Source organism: Nannospalax galili, unplaced genomic scaffold, assembly GCF_000622305.1.
Source record: "Nannospalax galili isolate Female #2095 unplaced genomic scaffold, S.galili_v1.0 scaffold1087, whole genome shotgun sequence".
NCBI classification, from domain to species: domain Eukaryota; kingdom Metazoa; phylum Chordata; class Mammalia; order Rodentia; family Spalacidae; genus Nannospalax; species Nannospalax galili.
In genome coordinates this window covers 219,410-236,439 of record NW_008356845.1, presented here as the reverse complement: position 1 = coordinate 236,439, position 17,030 = coordinate 219,410, and the positions used below count along the sequence as shown (strand labels likewise).

The window sequence follows — 17,030 nt, the reverse complement described above, 5'->3', positions numbered from 1 at the left end:
CTTGTGATCCTGCTGCCTCAACCTCCTTATGCAGGAAAAATAGGTGTGTACTACCATGTTCAGTTAGAATGCTTTTAAATTTGAGTTGTCTTAGCACACATTAGACATTCATCATATGTATGTACTTCAAAGGATTACTTAATGAATTAAATAATGACTGCATTGCTTATGAAGGTAAATGATGTGAATGCCATGCAAGTTTTGACTAAAACTTATTTTATTTTTATTATTATTTTATTTTTTTGTCTTTTTGAGACAGGGTCTCCCTGTAGCCCCAGCTGGCTTGGGGCTCACTATGTAGACCAGGCTGGCCTTGAACTCACAGAGATCCATCTGGCTATAAGTTCTGGGTCTTAAAGCATGTGCCACCATGCCTGGCAAAAATTACTGTTTTGATGGACTTCTGGAGCTCTGCTCAAGCCTGTGATTAGCAGAAAATTCTAATATATTCAAACTGATTTTGAAATCATGCTTTCTTTTCTTCTTACAGTTTTATAAACATGTGGTACAAAGTGTTGAGAAATTCATTCAGAAAGTAAGTATATATTTTTTGCTTTATCAGCTATGTGTACTGTGTGTATTGATGCCCTTCTCCTTTACTTCAGATACTTGAGTTTAAGTTGCTTTGAAGGACTGTTAAGAAGTAATCCAGGTGCTGTGGATGGAGCTCAGTGGGTGGAGCACTGGCCTAACAAAGCACCCCTTGTGGGTGGTGGAAGTACACAGGCCTGCAGTATAGTCCCTCCCACTCTTTGGTCAGAAGCCGCGGGATCAGAATTAAGGTCATGCCTGGCCTCAGCTAGCTTACCTGGGCTCCATTAGACTATTGTGTCAGAGCAACAAAAACAAAATTCTGATAACAGTAGCATTTCAGCAGACATTTTTGCAAATTTACATTGCCAGTGAGTATCTGTCTCTTCAAAACAGTTGTCAATATGACAGATTTTTAATGGTATTATAAATCTGTTACTATGTATGGCCTTTAATGAAATTTCTCACTTGTCATTTCAAGTTGTGCGCTTAGAAAGCAGCTTTATATTTTTAAAAATATTTTATCTATTTTTATTTTGTGTGTATGAGTGTATTGCTTGCATATATGTTAATGTACTTGTGTCATGCAATGCCCAGAGTTCAAAAGGGAGCATCTAATCCCCTGGAACTGGAGTTATAGACAGTTGTTAGCTGTCATGTGGGTGCTAGGACCCAAACCTGGGTCCTCTGCAAGAGCAACCAGTGCTTTTACCCACTGAGCCATCTCTAAGCCACAGCTTTGTATTTATATAAAATGAAGGGCAAAATATTGTTTCCCACCCATTTAAATCAAGCTGTAAAATATAAATGTTAGTGATTGAAAATTTCCATCAGTGTAAATCCTTAAAAATTTTTTTTTCCATTAAAAAAATTTATGTGGGGACTGGAGAGATGGCTCAGCAGTTAAGAACACTGGTTCTTGAAGAAGACCTGGGTTCGAATCCCAGCACCCACATGGCAGCTAACAACTGTATATAACTCCAGTTCCAGGGGATCTGAAAGCCCCTTCTGTCCTCCTGGGCATTGCACAACATGGGTGCACTTACCTACATGCAGTCAATGCACACATACACATAAAATAAAAATAATAAAATATTTTTAAAAATTTTGTGTATGAATGTTTTCTCTGCATGCAAGTACACCTGTGTGTGCAGTGCCTGAGGAGGCCAGAAGAGGGCATCACATCCCCTGGAACTGGTGTTACAGATGGTGGCTAGCTGTCATGTGACTGCTGGGGACTGAGCCATCTCTCTGACCCCTAGTGTATATCTTCCTGACTGGATCTTGCACTCACCGTGTAGACTAGGCTTGCATCAAACTCACAGAGGTCTGCTAGTGCTGAAATTAAGTATAGACCACCATGCCCTGCTTAGGTTGGGTGAGGTGGTGTTCGCCTTTAATCTCAGCACTTGGAAGACAGAGGCAGGCGGATCTCTGTGAGTTAGAGGCTAGCCTGGTCTACATAGCAAGTTCCAGGCCAGCTGGGGTTACAAGGAGACTCTGTCTCAAAAATGCCAAAAAAAGCCTTTTTAAAGGTCCTCTAAAAGGTTCTAATGTGCAAGTCTTTGTTTCTAAACTTTGTTATCTAAGAATTATGTAGGGATCTTGTTAGAACATAGCATGTGACTCTGAACTTGAGAAGGAGCCTGAGATCTCCATTTCTACCAGTTCTTATGTGATGCCTTAGTTGTTCATTCAGAATTACCAATTTGAATAGTAGGGGTTTCATAAGTAAACTTGTGGAGAAATGTTTTTGATTTCATTTGGGGTTGAAGTACTGTTAAGTAAGCTGGCTCAAATAATTACATATAGGAAATTGGAAGAAGTAAGTCCAGCACAGATTGCCTATAACTTTCACTCAATTTCCTTTGGTGGCAACGTTTTGTATAGATTAAACATGCCTAATCTGAAAATTCAAACTGCTCCAAAATCCTAAACTTTTAAAAAAAACCATCTTGCTAGAATTGGAAAATTCCATATCTGACCTTGTGATGAGTCAAAATGCAGATGCATTAAGATCATTATGTTCGGTTACTTTAGTCTATATATATAAAGTGTATGTGTATCATAAATTAGTAGCATCATGTGCTGTTGTGTGTGCATACTCTAAAATCTGAAAAAAAAAATCAAAAACAGTTTATTCTCCAAAATGCTTGTGGTCTCAGATGCTTTTATCAATAAAAGATACTGTGTGTAACTGCAGTATGAGATCACTGCCAGTACTTAATGCAGCCACCTTGCTGCTACGGTAACCTTATTCGTATTTTACTAGTTTTACGTGCACTTAATTTCTGTAGATTTAGTTCTGTGTAACTGAATAGCATCTATTGATACATATTACCAGTAGCGGCCAAAATAACAATTCTTTTTCAAAAAATATTTTACTTATTTATTTTTATTTTATGTGTATGAGTGTATTGCCTGCATGTATGTGAGTGCACCCATGTTGTACAATTCCACGGAGGTCAGAAGAGGGCTTTGGATTCCCCTGGAACTGGAGTTAAGGACAGTTCATAGCTGCCATGTGGGTGCTGGGAATCAAACCTGGGTCCTCTGCAAGAGCAGTCAGTGCTCTTAACTGCTGAGCCATCTCTCCAGCCCCCAAATAACAAATCTTTTACAAGGTGGATTAAGCTTCCCTTTAGTTACCTCAGTTTATTTTGTCCCCAGCACTCACTAATTCCTGTAGTTTTGCATTTCAAGGATGTTGGATAAGGGGGATCCTTCAGTGTGTGGCCTTTTGTGATAGTCCTGTTTTGCTCCACATGATTCTCTAGAGAACTAGCCAAGTAATTGCATATATTAAGTAGTTTCTACTCTTTTTTCTGAATGGTATTCTGTTGGATGATGTTATACTGGGGTTTAAGCACTCCTGCATTGACAATCATTTTGAGTCCTGGATTTAGAAATAAAGCAGCTGAGAATATTCATGTTCAAGTTGTAAGATAAATGTAGGCTTTCATTTCTTTGGGGTACTAAATCGTCTTTTCTTTTATGGAAACTGCCAAATTATTTTCAAGAGTAACTATACCATTTATATTGACTTCACACAATATAAGTAATACAAGTGAGGGGGAAGTGCAGTAATAGATATCTTACCTATGATTCCATGTATTAATCATGAAGATTTACAAATGGAATGATGAATGACAGTAACAAATGAAAATTATCATGAAGACTGACTTCCCTCCCTCCCTTGCTCCTCTCTCCCTCCTTCCCCCATTCCTTGTGTTTTTGAGACAGGGTCTCTCTGTAGTCACAGCTGGCCTGAAACTATGGAGACCAGGCTGGCCTCAGTCTCACAGAGATCAACCCGCCTCTGCCTCTCAAGTGCTGAGATTAAAGGCTTTGCCACCATGCCTGGCATGAAGACTGATTTCTTATAGGCCAGTGACAGCTGCTTAAAAGAATATTCAGATCTTTAGTTTTTGTCCAAATGAATTTTGCCAGAAATCTAATTTCTCATAAGTCTGTGCCTCTTCTTAATGTTCATGTATTTATTTTGTGTGTGCATGCATAAGAATGCATGTATGCACATGTGTCACAGCACATGTGGAAGTCAGAGGACAACCTGTGGGAGTCAGTTCTTTCTTACCATGCGGGTTCTGGAGATCAAATTCAGCTCTTCACGCTTGGTGGCAGATTTATTTGCCTGCTAACCCATCTCTGTTTGTTAGGAGATGGAAGCAAAGATCAGACCTGTAGATAATAAGGAATTTCATAGGCTTTAGCACTACTATTTATATCAGCTCTGTCTTATGCTCCCTATGTTCGTATTACAAATTGCCAACCGTTCTGTTATTTGCCAGTTTGAAATACAAAAGCTAAGTCTTTAGTTACAGTCTTTAAGTCTTAAGAGTTTACCAGCTGTGCTGGATAGGTTTAGTGTCAACTTGACACACCTGGGTTGAGGGAGCCTCAACTGGGGAATTTCCTTGCTGTCTGAGGGACAGCTTGATGAGTGATGTAGGAGGGCCCAGCCCACTGTGGGTGGTGCCACCCCTGGGCAGGTGGGCCTGTGTTGCATAAGAAAGCAGGCTGAGCAGGGGCCAGGGAAGCAAGCCAATAAGCAGCGTTCCTCCATGGCCTGTGCCCCAGCTCCTGCCTCCAGGTTCCTGCCCTCAGTTCCTACCTTGGGCTCCCTGATGAACTGTGACCTGGGAGATGTAAGATAAACCTTTTCCTCCCCAAGTTGGTAGTGGTCAGAGTGTTTTGTCACAGCAATGAAGAACAAACTAGGACACCAGCACTGTTCATTTTAATGCCATCTGGATAGTTTGTTGTAGGCAGCTGCATTCAGTGGTATTGTGGCTACTCTTGGATATCCTCAGGCAGGCAGAACATTGGATTTTTCTGTGTTCTGCTAATGGTCTGTGGATGAACTACTGCTGCCTTCATTGGAAACTTTTTGCTGGTCATTAACCCATAAATTTCTTGCTACATTGTGTCGGGAGGGCAGAGACTATAGTATATTCTCATTTCGTTTAACAGACATCAGTAATGCATAAAATTTGTGAAAAATATTCCCCATGCTAACATTTAAAAAAAAATTGGTGTTTCCCCCACCTGGGGCTGGAGAGATGGCTTAGTGGTTAAGAGCACTGGCTGTTTTTGCAGAGGGCTGGAGTTTGATTCCCAGCACCCACATGGTGGATAACAACTGTCTGAATCTCCAGTTCCAGGGGAGCCAACATCCTCTTCTGACCTTCACAAGCACCACACATGCAGGCAGTACACTCATATGTACATAAAATAGAAATAATAAAATATTTTTTAAAATTGATTTTTTTTTGGAAACCTGATCTGGTAGGTGCTTGATCTTTTTGCAGCAAGCATATATTAGTATTTTGTAATGATGTGGACATGCATATATCTGTGTCTGTAGCTGCACATGCATGTGCCACTGGAAATCAGAGGTGCTACATCCCCTGGATCTGGAAGCATTTATGAGCTGCCCCATATGGGTGCTGGGAACTGAACTCAGGACCTACTCTGGAGTAGTACATGGTCTTAACAGCTGAGCCAACTCTGCAGCCTCCAAGTATCTTTTGTTTTGTTTTGAGGCAGGGTCTCCCTGTAGCCTTGGCTGGCTCGACTCAACTATGTAAACCAAACTGGTCTCAAACTCAGAGAGATCTGCCTGCCTCTGCCTCCTGAGTGCTGGGATTAAATACGTGCATCACCAAACCTGCCAAGTATCTCTTTTTTAATGAAGTTAAGAGCAGTTGGTCATCTTTTGCTACATTTATTTTCTGCCCTTTGATGATTTCCCAGAAGAAGGGTGGAGTCCATTAGAAGGACACTTGTTGCATTCACTTGCTTCTGTCCTCCTGTTTACTGAGTGTTCAGTACTATGTAAGGGTGGATTTTTTTTTAAAGATTTTATTTATTATTTTTATGTGTATGTGTATATTGCCTGCATGTAGGTAAGTGTACCTGTGTCGTGTAATGCCCGCAGAGGACAGAAGAGGCTGTCGGATCCCCTGGAACTGGAGTTACGGACAGTTGTTAGCTACCATGTAGGTGCTGGGATTCGAACCCGGGTCTTCTGCAAGAACAGCCTGTGTTCTTAACTGCTGAGCCATCTCTCCAGTCCTAAAGGGTGGATTTTTATCATGGGTGCTCTCTTACCTTTGGAATAGGGTACCCCAGGATATAGACACTTTATGCAAGAGTGGATTTTTATCATGGGTACTCTTTTACCTTTGGAATAGGATACCCCAGGATTTAGACACTTAGGTGCAGATATTTGGAAGGAGTTAACTTTCAGAGGCTCCCTTTCCATATGTAGTTTTTACTAAAATTTCATTGCTCTGGAATGTTTTTGTTTGGAGAAAGGGTCTCCTTGTAGCCCCAGCTGACCTGGAACTTGTAGACCAGCCTGGCCTGGATCTCAGAGAGATCCACCTGCATCTGCCTTTCCCTAGAGCTGATATTAATGGTGTGTGTCACCAGACCCAGCTGTTTTAGATGAGTTGTAAGTCCCACACTTTTGGTATGTATTTCAGATGTGCTGTGTCCTTTCCAGTCACGATAGAAACTTTTGTCTGATGCTTTACTTAAAATGAGATCATTTATATAATTACTTTTTGTCATGAAATACAGAAAATAGTATACATAGGTGAATTTTAACAAAGATAAGGACCCCTGTAGTTGCTTCTCATTTCATGAAATCAAACTCTGAAGCCAATCACCTCAAGTATCTCTTCTTGCATCTCCCCTGCCCAAGTTACCACAGTCAGACTTACATTAGTTATATCCTTGTTTGGCACTAAAATAAGTAAATTCATTAATTAAAGTTGATTTCTCTTCAAATTATTTAGAAAATACATCTTTGTAACCAAACCCACATGGATAACACTTGGCATATTTAATACAGTGTATCATTCCTATACAAATGGGGAAAAATTAAGTTTAATGATTTTAGACTAATAATTTCTATACCATGCCAACTCAACATGGTAAATTAGGGTACTTAAAAAATTAATCGCACAGATAAATTTTTCAAAAATTAAATTTTATATCAACAAACATTAGGGCTGTGGCTACATAGTTGAGTGTGTGTGTGTGCCCAGCAGTCATGATGGTTATCCGTGCACAGCAGCAGCAGTCTTTCCAGGTGTTGCCGTCATCCGAGCAAGATTGATAGAGACATTTAATTTACTCCCCTAAAAAGGGAAGGAGAGGGTAAAAAATCCCCAGAAGATCGTGGAAGCTCTGTTGCTGTTCTGAGACTTGGTACCACTTTAAAAAATCAGTTTCTCCATCATCATTTGGAAAGAAAACATTCTAGAATCATGTCATCAGAATGCAGGTGTGCAGTTTGTTAGTTACTTATGTAGTTACTTATAACCAAAGCAGCTTATGGAAGGAGCAGTTCATTTGGGCTCACAGTTTGAAGGTAGGATTGCCCATCATCATGCAGGCAGGAGCTTGATGCAGCTGGGTCTGTCACATCCACAATTGGGGAGCAGTCTAGGACCTTACCTGTGGAATGTTGGTACCCACTTTTATGGTGGCTTTTCCCACCTCAACCTGATCTCGAAGTTCCCTCACAGACATTCATAGATCTGTTTCCATGGTGATTCTAAATCTCATCAGGTTGACAGTCAAGATAAACCATCACAGAGACAGTTCACAGTCATATGTGAATTCCTAAAACTTTCTTACGGGTTTAAGCTTTTAAAAAAAATTTTTTTTTGCTCAGACATCCAATGGGTTTAAACTTATTAGCATATATTAGTTATACATAAAATGGTTTTCGTTATAACATTCTTCTATTTTGATCCTATTCTCTCTCCATTATCCACTGCTGTCCCTCCCACTCCTGTTCCCTTCCTCTTCCCATCTCATCCCCCTTCTTCTCTTAGTCTTTTTGGTGACTTGGTTTCCCTGGAGTTTACATGTAGATAGGAACATGGATGAGGGATTATTTACAGTAGGGTGGGTGCTCTAATGATGGCTTCATCTCTGAAGAAAATAGATATTGAATTTTTGAACCCTTTTCATGTCAAGTTTCTTCTCCCATCATCCTTCAGTGGCACTCCACATCATTGAAGAATAGCACCTTTTATCTCATCTCTTTCTCCCCCTGTGCACACTCACAGGAACATAGAGGATAGAGGCCAACCAGGGTATCATTACTCCAGAACCATCCACCTTGATTTTTGAGACAAGTTCTCTCACTGGAACTTGGGGCTGGCCGATTAGACTGGGCGGGCCGGCCGGCCAGTGAGCCCAAGGAACCAGCTGGTCTCCACCTTCCCTGCTTTATACGTGGTACTGGGTATGGAAGTCATGTCTTGATGCTCCCTTGGAAGTGCTTTGCAAATGAAGGGATCTTCCTTACTCTCTTCTCTTGCCTCTTTACTACTGTGACTCAAGTCCTCTGATTGTGAAGTGGAGAAGGTTAATGTTTCCATAATCTTCGTATGGCTTAGGTATTGTGGAAATATGTATTCCTGTTGTAGAATTTGTGAGGTTATTTTGTTTTAAAAAAATAGGAAAGTATTTAGTTTGCCATCTAAAACTATTTGATTGTTCTGATTATTTTGTAATATCTCTGGCCTGCATTACATAATTAACTGTTACTTCCTTAAGAAATACTGTGTCGGGGCTGGAGAGATGGCTCAGTGGTTAAGAACATTGGTTGTTTTTGCAGAAGACCCGGGTTCAAATCCTAGCACCCACATGGCAGCTAACAACTGTCCATAACTCCAGTCCCAGGGGATCCAACAGCCACTTCTGACCTCCGCGGGCATTGCACGACATGGGTGCACTTACCTACATGCAGGCAATACACGCATACACATAAAATAAAGATAATTTAAAAAATTAAAAAAAATACTGTGTAAAAGCTGGGTGTGGAGGTGCACACCTTTAATCCCAGCACTCTGGAGGAAGAGGCAGGTGGATCTCTGAGTTGAAGGCCAGCCTGGTCTACATAGTGAATTCTAGGCCAGCTAGAGCTACAGGGAAACCCTGTCTCAAAAAGACAAAAAATAAATAAATAAATAAAAACTTTGTAGAATATTTCAGAATTAGCAGTGAAACTCATAGGGTCAGCTAAGAAGAGTATGTGTATTTAGTCCATTAGTGATTTTTTACCAAACTAATATTGGATGTCCATGAAGTCTGGGACATAGCTTATTTACTAAACTTTTTGTTTGCATTGTGTAAATTAGCTACTTACCAGGTTTTACAGACACCGCATAGCATGAATGTTTGGGGTATATAATAGAATCTTACGTAAATGAAACATCTTAGGAAACATTTTGTGGAACTATTAAGGAAAGTATATAAAGTTCCCTATGATTTCTTAGAAATTCTTAGCTAGTAGGATCTTTAAACTATAAATTTTATACTTAAAAATCTAGAATGGTCTGTATTGTGTGATCAGTACTGTTGGTGCTGTTTACAGAGTTCAATTTGGAAATCTTGAGAGCACATCAACCCTGTGTAGATGGTGCTTCCACTGTGTTTGAAAAACATTACCTATATACTGAATTATATACTGATATTTTTTATATTGAATAGAGCAATGAATTGCTCCATGTAGATTAGGGAGGGTCTAACAGTTTACACATAGTTGGTAGGTAATCCAGTCAAGTACTCTGTTGTCTCTGGATCAAGCAGACCTCTGTGAATATAGAAGTGAATTTACTTGATTATTTTAACATTCTTTTATGGCATGTTACTGAGTGCTGTTTTAATTCTATAAGAGAACCATAATGTAAGGACAGATTAATTAGAGTAATGAATGCAGTTTCATTGACACCAGAAGGGATACATGGATAGTCTTCAGAGAGTTCTAGGTGTTGGCTGGCATCGTTAATCAGTCTAGGGGTATTGTTAAGTTCATTTTCTTAGCCAATTAAAGAATTAAAAGACAGAAAAAAATCTCAGACCAGCAGAGAGCAGTAGTCAAACAAGCTTTTGTTGAAAGAATCACATCTATATGGGCATTTTATTTATTTATTATTATTATTTATTATTATTTTTATTTTTGTCTTTTTTGAGACAGGGTCTCCCTATAGCTCCAGCTGGCCTGGAACTCGCTATGTAGACCAGGCTGGCCTCGAACTCACAGAGAGAGATCCTCTTGTCTCTGCCTCCCTAGTGCTGGGATCAAAGGCGTGCGCCACCATGTCCGGCTTATTATTTTTTAAATTTTATGTGTATGAGTGCATTGCCTGCATGGAGCCATCTCTCCACCCAAGAATCAAACATACACACATACAGGAAAGATAAAGCTCGCCAGAAGTGTCGAGAGGGGACCCTGAAACAGAAATTCAGTCTCCCCTGGGGAAAATCTGGATTTTAAGAGTTTTAGTGGTTTCTCCTTTTCTAATTTTGGATTGTTCAATTTAAACAAAGAGAAGAAAGCTGATAAGGTCACATTTCTCAGCCGAGGTGTCCAGGTCTGTGTGACTCTAAGCATGTCAGTTGAAGGGGTCCTCATTGGAGTTAAACACAAAATAAGACTTCCTGCCAGAACAAGAAGCAGCAGGAAGTATGCCGTCTTCGTTACTCCTCCGTGACCTTGTTGCTTATTAGGGATTTGCTCCCTTACGTTGGAGACCTTGAAAATTTGTAGTGTGTGACCCTGAGTTTCCAAAATGTTAAAAACCTGATAGAGCACTTTTAAAAGTTAGAAATGAGAGTGGAAGCTGGTATCTGAGAATTGGAATCTTTAGGAAGATGAATCATGGAAAAGTATTTACCATCATGTATTTGTTAGAGGAGAGATTGGCAAACTTCTAATCTACAGAGAAAGAGTAGCAACAGAATCTTGGTAGGAATTAGCAGATCCGTGAGACTACATTAGGACAAACAGCCTAGTGTTGGTGAGCTGTCAGGCTTGCTAGTTACCTGTTCTGGGGTCCTGCTTCTTTTGCAGATGTTTCTCAGTTTACATTTAAGGTGAGCATAGAAGTTCATTCTGTTTCTGTGGTAGAATACATAGGAAAGGATTTTTTAGCCATTAAAAAGTTTTTTAAAGCTCTATTTTTATTTCACGTCCCACCTAATTTGCCCCAGAGGTTAATTTTCCTGTGTGCGTAGGTGTGTGTGATTGAGTGTGTAGGTGGGTTGGCTACACATGTCACATGCACAGGCATATTGAGACCAGCTATCCTGTGTGGGAACATATCACATATCTACTGGTGTAAGAAGTTCTATCCCATGATAACAGTCATGGAATGAGCACCTGAAGATCTGTGGTAAAAGAACATGTTTTCCTTACACCTTACTGCTTGGTGCTAGAACTGTTAATGTTTTGAGGATTTAGTCATTGACTTTTTCGTAAAGGTATTGTAGTGTGTACCTCTGTATTATAAATTTGTAATTAGAGTTTTGTTACAAATCAAAGGAAAAGACATTGTGAAAACTACATTATTAATTACTTGCTTTACTTACTACTCAGCATTAAAATTTTTTCTTTTTTGATTTTTGAGACAGGGTCTTCTTGTAGTCCCAGCTGGCCTATAACTTGCTACATAGACCAGGTTGGCCTTGATCTCACAGAGATCTGCCTTCCTCTGCTTCCCCAGCCAAGTACTGGGATTAAGGTGTGTGACACCATGCCCAGTTTTTTAAAGGTCTCATAGCAATTTTCAAATTCAATTCAAAGCCTTTGAAGTTAATCAGTTTTATAAAATACATTACATGTAAGATTATTAAAAGCTAATTCATTGGTCAATAAACCGTTAATTACTAAGTAGCATGAGCAGTGTTTTTTTCCCCCCAGAGTGGATATCTTATTCATTGAGTTCAAAAAGTTTTGGGGCTGGAGAGATGGCTCAGTGGTTAAGAACACTGACTGTTCTTGCAGAAGACCCGAGTTCAAATCCCAGCACCCACATGGCAGCTAACAACTCTCCATAACTCCAGTTACAGGGGATCTGACAGCCTCTTCTGTCCTCCACGGGCATTGCACAACACGGGTACACTCGCCTACATGCAGGCAATATACGCATACACATAAAAATAATAAATACTGAGATGCATTGTTTAGCTAGGCAACTAATCTTTGTATGGTAGAAAAAAAAAGATACCGTTGGCTAGATAGATGAACTGAAGGAAAATTCTAGGTTAAGGGGGATGTGAGGAAAAACCTCAAGGTTTCAAAATAGAGTGGTAAACGTTGTTTGATCTTAGTTTATTTTACATTTAAGTACCCAAACACCACCATTATTGCCCCTTGTGAACTATTTCAAGCACTTAGTGGTCAAAGTCTTGGAAAATCAGTTCCTTTGAGTTACTGTTTAAGTTTCTGCTCATTTTCTTGACTTAAGATTCTCAAGATTTTAAGAAACATAGCAAGTGTCCACTAGACTTCTTGTAGGTTTAAATTATTCATTGTCTTAGCTGTAGCCTTTCAGAAATCTGCATGTTGTAGCTATTAAAGACTGGTTTAAGGATTCTTTGCGCACTACTAGGTTTCCAAGAAGAGTCCCTCAAGAAGTGTTTTTTGGGCTGGAGTGGTTAAGAGCATGGACTACTTTGTAGATAAGCTGGATTCAGTTCTCAGGGATCCATATGGTGGCTAACAGCAGTCTGTAACTCCAGTTCCAGGGGATTCAGTGCCCTCTTCTGGCATCCAGGGCACCAGGCATGAATGTGGTATGCATATGTGCATCCAAGCAAAACACTCATATACCACGAGATAAAAATTAATAAATCTTTTTTAAAAAGAAATGTTTTGCTTTTGCTGGATACATAATTCCAGAAAATAAATTTGAGTGCTATATTTGACCTAATTGTACACCCAAATTAGACCTCCTTTTGTAGCTATAATTAGCATTTTAAAAATTATTTAATTTTATGTGTATGAATATTTTTGCCTGCATGTTTATAAGTGCACCATGTTCATGCAGTACCCTTGGAGGCCAGAAGAGGGTGTTGGGACCCCTGGAACTAGTTATGGACAGTTGTTAGCTGCCATTTTGGGTGCTGGGAACTGAACCCAGGTGTTCTACAACAGCAGCATGTGCTCTTAACCCCTGAGCCATCTTTCTAGCCCCCTTAAATTTATTTTTGATTTATTCACTTTTATTTTTTCTGTATTGAATGTTTTGTCTGCATATGGTAAGTAGTCCATGTGCATGCCATGCTTACAGAGGCCAGAAGAGGGCATCAGATCCCCTGGAACTGCAGTTACAGAAGGTTATTAGCCACCATTTAGGTGCTGGGAACCAAATCCAGGTCCTCTGCAAGAGCAGCCAATTGCTTGTAAAGTCTGATCCATCTTACCAGCCCCCAAGATAATTTTAAAGTGCATTTTCTTAGTTTCTTGATCTAAAGACAAAATAGAAGCAGAAAACTTGATAGTAAAAGATCTTTTATGTTTCTACCACAAAAGCTAGAAAATCCTATGCCAAGGAAGTAGGGTATCCGTCACAAAACAGATTATAGGTAAGTTAGTTGAGAGACATCAGAGTGATAGTTTGAAAAATGTTTGCATGTTTCATTGTTTTCAAAGTTCCCCAGTAATTTTTATGATGGTAGTGTCATATCTTGTATAGATATGATATTTAAGAAAAATGTTGAACTCTGTGCTACATGTATTTAACATGTTGTAACTTGCTATTTGATTCACTGATATAGAAACCTTTTGGGTTATGTTTCAGGTGAAGCCTAATGGATGCTAGCAAAATGTTTTCTAGGGTTCCTTCTTGGAATTCTTTCTTTGTTCTAGTGTTTCAAAATCCTTAGATAATTAAGTGTTTTCATTTATTTTTATGTGTATGAGTGTTTTGCATATATGTATATGTATATGTATATATAAGTGTACCTGTCCGTGCAATGCCCACAGAGGTCAGAAGAGGGCATTGGATTTTCTGGAACTGGAGCTACATTTGGTTGTTAGCTGCCATGTGGGTTCTGGGATCTGACCCTGGGTCTTCTGCAAGAGCAGCCAAGGCAAGGCAATGTCTGAATGTTCATTACAGCAGGAGCAGGGTTTTTGTATTATGTAGGGTTTATGATGGTTTTTGTCTATCAAGAATTTTACCTTTCTATTTCCTTCCCATCCCACTCTTTTTCTCATCAGTGCAAACCAGAATACAAGGTCCCTGGACTTTATGTTATTGACTCCATTGTGCGGCAATCTCGGCATCAGTTTGGTCAAGAAAAGGATGTCTTTGCACCCAGATTTAGTAATAACATCATTAGCACTTTCCAGAATCTGTATCGTTGCCCTGGGGATGACAAGGTATGCTTCATATTTAAGAAGATACACCACTCTCTTGTTCTTAGTCTTGAGATTATCTTAATGTATGACCTTTGTCATTTACTTACTCTGAATTTAGTATTTAATTATAACAACTGTACTCCTTTTTATTCTTAGAAGCTTTAGAGTGTAGAAAGTCTAGTTGCTTTTGTACCTTTTAATTTATTGAAGGAACTGCTGCTTAAAACATTGACTATAGTAAGTTTTTGAAATTGTATTAGATGCTTAGTCATGCATACAACCAATTCAGGATTGTCACTATTTGAGTTGATGTTTACCATTTCAGTGTTGTAAAAAGTGGATTTGCCAAGCAGTTCATAGAAAAATGCATATCAGAATTCTTTTGTTATGTTACAATTTGGAAACCAGCACTACTAAGTCTGTTAGCTCTGAACATGTGTAAGTAAGTACTCTATAATTAGCAAGCATGTTACAAAAGCTTTTGTCTCCAGAGCCAAAATAAAATGGAATTATGTATCTCCATGACTCTCTTAAAATGACTAGACAGTTAATTGTTTTGAATGCTGATTTGGAAATGATGAGCTTTTCTAATTAGGAAAAGGTTAAGAATGGGTGAAAGGACCTAGAAAGATGGCCTCCCATTAAAAGCACTTACTGCTCGACTGTCAGAGGACCAGAGTTTGGCTCCCAGCACTACATCAGGCAGTTTACAACCTCCTATAACTCTAGTTCCAGGGCATCTGACACACATTGGCTTCTGTTGGTACACATATAAATAAAAAAATTTTAAAAAACCAGGTGAGGGCTAATGTTGTAAGGAAGAACCATAAACTTAGGCCACAAGGAAAACTATTGTGTACCAAGTTTGGGTGCTTCTATTTTTAGTAACTGTTATGTAGTCTTAAATCAGAAAATAAATCATTATAATGGATAGACAACAGAGATAAATTTATTATAGCAAATTCTTTGTAAACTATCTCGAATATATTTCCTGGCAGCTTTTGCTTATTGTTTTAAATGATTTTGGTGCTATGATAAACTTATGCAATCTAAAAGAGTGTTTCAAATTTTAAGTCATAATCTAAATTTAATTTGAAATATTAAGTAACACTGATTGTACTAATTTTGACTTGAATTTCTATCAACAGTGGACAAATCAGTCTTGAATTTGTAAATTTCATAATGTAATATTTCTCATAATTGTCTTTATGGAAATTTTTTTAAAAACCTATGAATATAGATATTAATCCTGCAGTCAAGTACTTCTTTAGATTTACAAAATGATAGTGGTTATATAAATTCATTATTTTGAAGAACATGATTAGTGAGTTAACATAGAAATTAAAAGATTTTCATAGAAGCCAGAGGAACATCCTGCACTTTTGAAGTGTTCACATTGTACAAGGGAGAAATAGCCACGTAGGTTTGACAGAAATTTGCACATTAATGGAGGATGTATATAATTAAAATGTTACTATTATATGGGGGAATTTAAAAGTGACTCATCTTCATTCTTAAAATTATTTGCTATTATAAAATGTACATATAACTAGTGCTTTCTTTTTCAACACGTTACTAAGATCCTCTGTTTAAAATTTTTTTCCTAATGTAATAGCCTCAGTAGTAGTAATTGATAGTTCTTGGTTACAGAACTTTTGTATTAAATAGATGTGACTCAAAATGACTCAGTGCTGACATTAAGGAGACAGTTACTATGTAATAATTGTGCTTTTACAAGTGTATAATATGGATTCAGGATATTGTTACTCTGACTTAACATATCCTTTGGATAAAATTGATATTTATTGAAATGATGGCAGAAAATAAATGAGTAAATAAAAGGGAATAATACAGTTCAACATTTTTGAAACATTCTTCTTTGTTGGGCGTGTATTTCTGCCTGTACACACGAGGTGTTCAAGATCAGTAAATCTGTTAAGCAGAAATTTTTCTTGTCACCAAGTTCTGAATATTGTTAATTGTTAACTAGATTTCAGAATTATCCCAGAAATGTAAATCTATAAAACTCAGGCTATTCAACTTTGTATTACACACAATATAAAAAGAGATATGCAGCAATTAATTCAGTAGAATTTGAGACCTAAATGGAATTTCATATTAAATGCTGTGGAGAAAGATTAAAAGTTGAACTGCTTTATATTGTTATAAGATGATCTGAAACTAATAAAGAAGACAGCTTTGTCCTAAATTTGGAAATAGCTAAGATCTTCAAAATAGCCAGCAAAGAGTTTTTATACAGTTTAAAATTCTGAATATTACCATGAAAAATCTTCTAGTCCTATTTTATAAATGATGAAACTGAGAGTTTAAATTTTTAAAATTTATTGGTGCTGTTTGCCTCGGACCAAAGTAAATGGGAAATGTCATGTAGCTAGCATATACTTCATGAATTTTATTTTTATAGAAGTTACATGAATGTTACATGTCTTCATCAGCTTTGCAGAAATTATGAAGTACTCTAAATACTTAAGTAACCTAGAAGTGGTTGAGAATCAAACACAAACATGGTATATCTGGAGGTATTGGAGTGGGTTGAGATTACCAGAGGAGTGAATTGGATGCAGTGCTGTAAAGGTAAAGGACCTGTCAGGAAGAGAGGAATGACAGATAATGTAGATGTTTTCTTTAGAGAATGGTGAAGGACTCAGACCACTCTCTATGACAGGACATAATGTGGAGCATTACTGGTATAGACCATGAATCTTACTCTGAAGGCCAGCTCAAATAATACCCATGTGGCATTGACATTTTACATCAGGGGAGAGAGTAGAGAAGAGAAGACAGT

General features: G+C 38.3%; 1 protein-coding gene across 6 annotated transcripts in view; it reads left to right on the top strand.

Annotated features, from left to right (window-relative positions):
• The window catches only part of Scaf8 (SR-related CTD associated factor 8), a 230,736-nt gene that overhangs the window by 45,786 nt on the left and 167,920 nt on the right, over positions 1 to 17,030 (top strand). For all 6 annotated transcript variants that reach the window (XR_003847254.1, XM_029556992.1, XM_008854723.1 and 3 more), the window contains 2 exons: positions 491 to 535; positions 14,084 to 14,245. Coding sequence is in view for 5 of the 6 variants with exons in the window: in XM_029556992.1 (XP_029412852.1) it covers positions 491 to 535; positions 14,084 to 14,245 (207 nt within the window). In the remaining variant the exon portion in view is untranslated. The remainder of the gene's footprint in view (positions 1 to 490; positions 536 to 14,083; positions 14,246 to 17,030) is intronic.